This window comes from Prunus mume, linkage group LG1 (assembly GCF_029339155.1).
Source record: "Prunus mume cultivar Tortuosa linkage group LG1, ASM2933915v1, whole genome shotgun sequence".
Classification (NCBI taxonomy): domain Eukaryota; kingdom Viridiplantae; phylum Streptophyta; class Magnoliopsida; order Rosales; family Rosaceae; genus Prunus; species Prunus mume.
The window spans coordinates 2,976,027-2,984,148 of record NC_142698.1 but is presented as its reverse complement, the minus strand read 5'-3'; the positions used below and the strand labels follow the sequence as shown (position 1 = coordinate 2,984,148).

General features: G+C 36.8%; 1 protein-coding gene across 13 annotated transcripts; it reads right to left on the bottom strand.

The window, feature by feature from the left end:
• Window positions 1-683: 683 nt before the first annotated feature.
• On the bottom strand, window positions 684-7,369 carry LOC103330404 (ABSCISIC ACID-INSENSITIVE 5-like protein 2). 13 transcript variants are annotated; one of them, XR_016122293.1, is made up of 8 exons: window positions 7,112-7,369; window positions 5,864-6,561; window positions 5,696-5,767; window positions 4,703-4,818; window positions 2,068-2,239; window positions 1,306-1,363; window positions 1,030-1,093; window positions 684-949 (listed from the first exon to the last, which is right to left on the bottom strand). XR_016122293.1 is itself a non-coding variant. In XM_089041961.1 (5 exons), the coding sequence occupies exons 2-4, from the start codon at window positions 6,521-6,523 to the stop codon at window positions 4,804-4,806; spliced, it is 747 nt and encodes a 248-aa protein (XP_088898087.1). In that variant the 5' UTR covers window positions 6,524-6,561; window positions 7,112-7,369; the 3' UTR covers window positions 684-1,093; window positions 4,767-4,803. The 13 variants fall into 13 exon arrangements, 3 of the variants coding, with proteins under 3 accessions (XP_088898087.1, XP_008231203.1, XP_016647338.1); XR_016122285.1 differs by having other exon boundaries at window positions 684-1,093; XR_016122294.1 differs by lacking the exon at window positions 1,306-1,363.
• Between the last annotated feature and the right edge of the window lie 753 nt (window positions 7,370-8,122).

Genomic DNA, 8,122 nt, shown 5'->3' with positions numbered 1-8,122 from the left:
CCTCCCTTATATGCGAAATCTTCTTCATCGCTCCAAATAAAGCCTTCTTGTGAAATGCTTTTGAGGTGTGTAACTTCCCAACCAACAAGAAATGTTCAGCCTTTAAGTTCCCCAAATCCTCTAACCCGACAACCTCAACTTATTTAGATTCTGAGATTGCCAAGTGAGAGGTTAGACCAGACACCAGATCATCAACAGCCATCGTAATCCACTAATCCACTCGATGCTTCCCACCGCAATCCGAAGACAAGAAGATAACCCTGCTTCGACAAAACTTCCACCATACATGTAATGAGAAAGATGCCCTTAAGATCAGCCATAAAATACAAGCAAAAACTTACAGAACCCTACCAAACCCTAGTCTTCAGACTGAGGGTGCTAGAAAAACCCTAACCTCTTCGGAAGGGATGAAAATCAAATTAATAATTAATAATAAGAGAGAATTTGTTTGAATTAATAATTAAAGAGTATTTTATGAATAATGGGTGGGTGAAAAGATAAGATTGTGTGTGGGGAAATAGGATAAGGGGTTAGAAAATGCAGCACTCTATGTTGATACACTGCTGCTCTGAAAAACTCATTTTGGTATTGAGAGCTCCAAAAATTTCATCCATCGTCAAAGATTGTTGCCATTTTTTTAACACTATCTATTTGGGAAGTTACCTTTAGGAAAAAGAATCAGCTTATACCAATAATATATAATACCCCTTGCTTGCCCAAAATAGAATCATAACAATGTGCACCCTCAAACGCAATGAACTCAATCTTTTTTTCTTGAAATTGTATTCCCAGCAAAACAGAACTAAAAACTATAGACATGGCATTTTTGCTGCGGTATATTTTACGAGATCAGCTAATCATAAATGTACACAACAGGATCCTACTGGTGCGGTTCGAAGGTCAGATGCACATCAGCGGCAGGACTGACCAGCCATCTGGTGATGAGAACCTACATGAAGCCAAGATATTAGTCCCGACACTTGACAACTACAACGCTGGGTGCAGAGACAACTCAGAAAAAGGCTGAACTTATTCTTCGAAGCTGATATTTTGTTTCAGCCGATAATTCAGATGGCAACATCTTTTCAATTTCCTGCAGAGAAAAAAAGTACAAAATGAAACAATGGAAAAGCATTTTGGAATGGTAAAATGACATTAGAAAAACATAGCATGCTTTATGATCGAACCATCTCCAGAAAGCCAAAAAGAACATGAGCAAATAATCCCTTCATTGCTGGTAACCATGTCGACCTTCTGACAGATTCAAGTACTAATGTCGAAGTTGATAAAGTTTTTTGTGCTTACCATACTATAAGAACCATAAGAAGACGCAGAAAACACTAGCAAATAGCTAGATAGGTTCCTGTGGCCACAAATTCCTTGTATCACACTATAAACCATAACATAAATAAAAAGCAATGTAGTTAACACCACAAATTTTTTTTCGAAAACCACCTTACCAAGTAATTCTGTAATTTCTGATTGGGAACCCAATTTTCCTACGTCATATTTGAGATAATGTCCCAGTGAAGTACCGAGGCCTTTTATCGCCTAGTTTGCCTGCGTGATGTCTTCATTTCTTTCTTGAAATGAGTTGTTTATTATATATGTGCATCTTTATACAAGGATGAAAATATCGGCTGATATCTAGATATGCAAGTGTTTTCGAGTGTCAACACCAATAAGAGGGGGTGCTGAAGACAATTTCTTCCCCGGTATCCCCGGAATTTCCTGATATCGGCAAAATACTCCCAATATCCACAATATTTTGCCGACATTATCATTTAACACAGCAAAAACTAATGATTTTCTTAAAAAATGGATCCAAAATAGCAAGAGGAGTAAGAAAATTTAGACCAAATGAACCCTAATCAAAACCCAACTAAAATAAAGCCTACCTCTATGTCACATGATTAATGTATTAGGCCTCATAATTATGTCTTTAGCATTCTTAAGTGTATTCATGTGGTTCTTTTCCAGATTCATTTACCAATTAGCCTCAAACAAGGGCTACTTTGTAAGCTTTTAAAAGCTGAGTTAGTGAAAGAAAAAAGTCATGTGAATTACTGCTTGTGTGTGAGGCACAGGTTGACTTGGAGAGTGATTCCAAGGCACCTTCGGTGTGATGCCGAAGGCCAGTGTGATGCCGGAATTTTCTAATCTCTACTGGAAACCTTTGGTGTGATGCCAAAGACCTGAATGAGTCCAGATCTCTTTTTTCTTCCTATCCATTCTTATCCTGCATCAGAAAAGCAAAATTACTTCCCCATTCCCCACCACTACAAGAAAATAAGGAAAGAAGGAAACAAAAGAAGAAATGGAGCCTCTAACCACTATATTAGAATCCCTATCCATTGACATGTAAGGCATAACCCAACCACTTCCCAAAGGGACCCTTCACATTTAAGGCATATTTGGTTTAATGCTGCTAATGCCAAAGGTACCCTTAACGAAGGAACTCTCCCCAACCACTTCCCAAGCAGTCACATCATATGCACCCATCCCAATACCACCCTTCTCACGGCAACAAAACCAAATTTCCCACTTTTACCAAATGAATTCTATTCCTTAATCCAAAATCTTTCCACACAAAATTTTCATTAGTTTCTCTAAGCTTTTGGCCACTTGCTTATAATTGTAAAGAGATAAGAAAATCGTTCAAAAGAGATTGAATTAATATAAGCACATCCTCTAGATAAATATGCTGTTTTCCACTCTTCCAACCTCTTCTCTTCTCTACTTTCTCCACAATTGGATCTCAAAAATTAAAAGTGCACGGACTGCTGCTGAACAACTATTCCTAGGTCAACTACACAACCTGCAGCCTCCAATTTTGGTTCTTGCTAATTCAACTTTTAGACCTATTTACTGTAAAACCAAATAATGCATAAAAAAGGCTCAACCGTCAGATTTAAAATTACCCTGTATCACACAGAATTTGCAAATGAGAAACTTGTAAACTTTCCTACCAATTAATAGTCTCTCTACTGGCTGAAGCTCCTTTGCAATATCCACCGAACGACTTAAAGTGTCAACCACAAGGTATACAAAAAAAGGTCAAAGTGGGTCACTGACTTCAACTCCAAAATTTGTCAACCACGGAACTACTTTTCTCCATCTCTCAAACTGTCACCTCCAAAACAAAATTCAAGGAGTCCCATCATGGTATCCATGATTTTCACAATTCTTTGTAATTTTCTTTTTTCTTTTTTTAATGAAGGGAAAAAAAAAAAAAAGAGAGAGAGGGGTCTTGTTAACAGGATCTCTTCTGGCAACGCAAAAGTAGTTCGTACATTAAAACAGGTGTGACTTGTCTGAGTACCAGAGACATTAATCTCTGTAGCAAGATTAAAAAAATACACAAAATTGAAACAAAAAGAAAAACAAAGAGGAAAAACCATAACTAATAATGCCGAGTATGCGCGAAGTGATAGAGATTAACCAACATAATAGAATCTTTTGTTATATAGGAAACAAACTATCATTAAAGAGAAAGAAACAGTACAAAACAATGGACAAGTCCCTTGATCAGAGATCAGGAGAGCTCAAAAAACAGCACCAAACAGCCTAAAAAACAACAGTGAACCAGACAAAGAAAAGAAAGACACTAAAAAGCACTTGATTTACAATTTGAAACATTTGCAAACAAAGAACTATCCCAAAACTCTAAAGAGATCAAAGACCTAAGAGATGCAGGAAGCAAACACTTTCCCACAGATAATCCACCTCGTCACCCCTCACATGTCAAATATCTTACTCTCGTCTCCCCCCAAAGTACCCAAACAATAGCCACCACCGCGCATCTTTTAGAACCATACCCTTCTTCCTCCCACCAAAAAACTTATGCCTCTAACAAAAGAAAGCCATACTCAATTGTGATAACCCAACACAAATTGGCCTCCCCAAATAGCTTTAACCAAAGGGGTAAGACAATTAGACTGTGCAGGAAGAACTAGTTCACACTCTCTGCCCCATTTTGCACTTCACACACCATTGATGAAGAAGGGAAAGAGAAGGTCATCTCCTCTGAACCATATCAACAATCCAGAATACAATCTAAGAGAAGGGTCATAGAATCAATATAACCACAATAAAAAAAAATCCTATAATATGACTAAATAAAACAAAATTCAAGCATCTTTATCCTTTGTAAAGTACTTGAAAACTATATAAAATTCAAACAAAATATTCCATAACTAAAAATCAAAACATATGTCAACATCACAAAATTTATTACAACGTTGTACTATAAGTCAAAGTGCATCCTGAAAATCCACCCAGAAAGCACTTTCAAGTTTCTCTATTTCCACCAAATCCTACCAAAAGTGCACTGACAAACAGGCCTTAATTAAACAATCATAACTTATTTTAAGCCAACAGACTTATTTAGAAGTCCATAATAATCACCCATTAAACTAATGACTTATTAGCCTATATCAACAACAAATTCTATCATGAAACTTTCTAACTCTAGGTTGATATCCTTAGCCACCATTTTATAATGGGACTAAACCATTGAGATTAAATAGGAAGACTCCATAGTGTAGTTTAAATAGTTTTCACCAATACTCTGTAGGTTACATTGAGAGGCCTACGATGATTCTACCAAGATTGTAAGTATAAGTATCTGTTATTAATTGAAGACAAGGAAATAATAAAACAAAATAACATACAAAGCAATAAAAAGATCATCAGTTGTCACCTCAACAATAACAAGAAATGACAACAGCAAAGGAGAGAGATGGTACGCTATTTCCAAGTGAAACCTTGGTAGGGAAATTCCTTTGTTCGATTTTATTCTCCTTACTCCTCTCTCCCCTTAATAAAAGAAACATGAAGTTGTTATCGAACAGACTTTCAATCTAGACTCCATGAACTGAAAACATAATAAAATGGGGCAAGCTACAAAGTGGGTTTTCGGCAATGAAGTATGATGCATCTCTAAGAAAGTATGCTTCTTCTTTTTTCTTTAACACCCAACACAACTCTTGGGGTTGTGTCTTCAAAAAATAATCCCCTATGTATTAACACGTGTGTGGGTCACCTTATCAACCTAGTGAGGTTAAGGACAAAGCATGAAATTGTATTCACATAGCCTTCCTACCACTGTTACAAATCATGTATATCCATAAGAGTTCTTACAATAACTTGTTATTTATACCCCAAGACCTAACACAGAATACAACCTTGGGAGGCAATACACAACTTCCTGAGCCTTAAAATGCAAATTTATCATGACAAACACTAGTAGTGGATGTGCATACAATGCCAAAATATTTCATTCACATTCAAATGAAAATGAATTTGAAGCTGCAATCAAGTAAGTATATCATTCCGAAGATTGTGGTTATTTTGTTACTGCTATACAAAGAAAGGTTTTTCTTTTTTGAGTTATCAAAGGATGGCTGGCTGAAACCATGTTCCTGATTTTGGGTTGTGGAAAACCTATCATCTTTTCCAGGCTTGATAGTCAAGGAGTTTCACTGTCAAAAATCGGATTCAATTGTGCATAGGATGCAATTCCTATGCCTTTTAAACTTGACACTCCTTATATGTTCATTGTATTAGTTCTTTTGTCAAAATAAAATACATAATTATTGGAACAGTTTGGGAGAAAATTCCAATTAAAATAGTATTTCAAGGTTACGAATGAAAACAGAAAGAACTAACAGACATGAATGAAAGAATTCCTCACCTTCTCTTTCTTGAGCTTTATGTTCTTCTCTTCTAGACGCGAAACTTTGCTCACCAACTCATTATGATATGCCTGAATGGAACCACATGGATCACGTGGCAAATAGATAAAGCAAAAACCAACATAATTCATACCAAAAAGTAAACAAAAGCACACACTAAATTGTACCTGCTTTCTAGCACGTGAACGTGCAGCAGATTCTCTGTTCTTGATTTTTCTCCTTAATCTTCTCTCAATAGTCTTCTCATATGCATCTGATGCATCCCTTTTCCGCCCTGGCGTTGTTGTATCCGACTGTGTACCAAATGATGGGGATGACAATAACCCCAGGTTATGTGGATAGCTCTGAGGGACGGCCACTTCAATAGTATCCAATGCAATAGCAGGACTCAAAGAACCTTCTGCAAAAAGACCTGCTTGTACCAAGAAGTCTTCTAGAGTTGTTTCACCAAGTGTTATCTCAGTATCCTGAAATTTCATGTCCTCCCCATACCTTTTCTTCTGCCCTTGCTGGATCTCTCTCCATACCTCATCAACCGTCTTCCCACTTAAACCTCTAGCCAATGTTAAGCTGGCCTGACGTTGGAGTGAAGATACTGAGGAGGTGTTCTCAATATCCATCTCGATGGATTGATTTGCTTCAGTAGTCCATATGTTCTGTAGAAGCTCGTCAAGATTCATGCTGCCCAGTGGCTTTCCCGTGTCTCCTAATTGATTTTTAACTTCATCAAGAGTGAGGCTATACCATGAGGGCTGCCTCAACAATGGAGACGGCTGAAAATGAGACTGCTGGCCGTTAGCTTGAGAAGCCATAGTCTGAAACCCCATTCACCAAGCTTTCGCTGCCCACCCAACAGGTCTGTCAACTGTAAAGAAAAAGGCAATAGCTGCAAACCATTAGAGTACAATTTTGTTTAAAGTGAATTGTTTTCAGCTTCAATTTACCATTGGGAAAGAGAAAAAAAAAAATATGAAGAAACATAGAATCATTTCCGTAGTGCTTATTGCTTTGCATAAATAATTTTATGAGTCTAATACTCCATTTGGGTTGCGAGAAATCTCAAGGGAAATAATGTCCATTTTTTTCATTCAGATTCTAATATTATCAACAAAAAGGATTTAAATGATATAGACCAACGCCACACAACTCCCATGCATTGCTAGAGTGAACCCAAAACAAGGAACAAGAATTCCACTCAGAAATCATTTTCTTTCCATCAAAAGCATGCACTGGGATTTGCATTAAATTAATCAACAACCAATTTGGCAAACCAAGAGAAACAAGAAACAATCAATTGATTAATTAATTAGATGACCATGCAAAATATATGATCCACTGTCACTGTTTCAAATGAGAGTCTTTGATTTATTGACATAAGCAAAATCAACAGAGAGAAGAGTATCAACGACGCGTACCTGTGCGAATAGGAATAATTGGGAATTATTTAGGAGGATCTGATCGGAATCCAAAGAAATAAAAGATAAAAAGGAAAATGACAAAGAAGAAGAAAGGAAAGGCCTTTTTGCTCATTTGGGAGTTACATCAAGAACCCACGGACGTCTCGCTGCTTCCTCTGAAACAAATAAAAATTCGAAGACGAAAAAACCCACTCACTCTGAAACGCAAGGGAAACCCAACTGATGTGGTAAACCTCGTACCAAATGAAGACATACACTCGTTTCCTTTTCTTTTGTCATTTTATTTTGGGTCAATTTTAGCTAGAGCCGGTCAGGTTTGACTTCATTGCAATGACAACCCCACTGGTTTCATTAACTACACATACATCCCACATTTCAACACAGGTGTCGTTAAACGAATGCTAAAGTTAACTGAGCGCATTTTATGATCTAATAATTAAATGAAAATATAAAATTAACTAAGTACACCCTACTTAACCATCAAAAATACTCCTAATACACTATATCACATGACACCCTAATACTAAGTACACCCTGTTTTGCAAGAATTGGTCGTCTTCATCAAATCTATTCCTGTCAACTCCTTTTTCCTTCATCAAATATAAACCCTCGGGGATTCACCCACTCATTGAACCACATTCATGAGTACTTGGGAAGGTTGGATCATTATTTGATCAAGGAACTTAAAGCCCGACGTTCTCTATTGGTTCGACGTCTGCTGTATGATGGCTTTTTTTCTTTAATGGTTTGTTGTTGATCAGTGGAGTTTGTTTTTAATTGATGTTGTTTTCGTTTGTAGTCTTCTATTTGTTCTTGTTCTCTGTTTTGCCTTTTGCTGGCTTGAATGAATCTCCTTGAATCATCACATGTTGAATGAATCTCCTTGAATCAAATAACATATTTCTCTTTCAAAGATTATGTTTCCACTTTAAAACTTTTAAATCTTCATGCCCAGTTCAATCGTATAATCAAAATGGAATAATATTTAATGTCATCAGTCTGATGCCT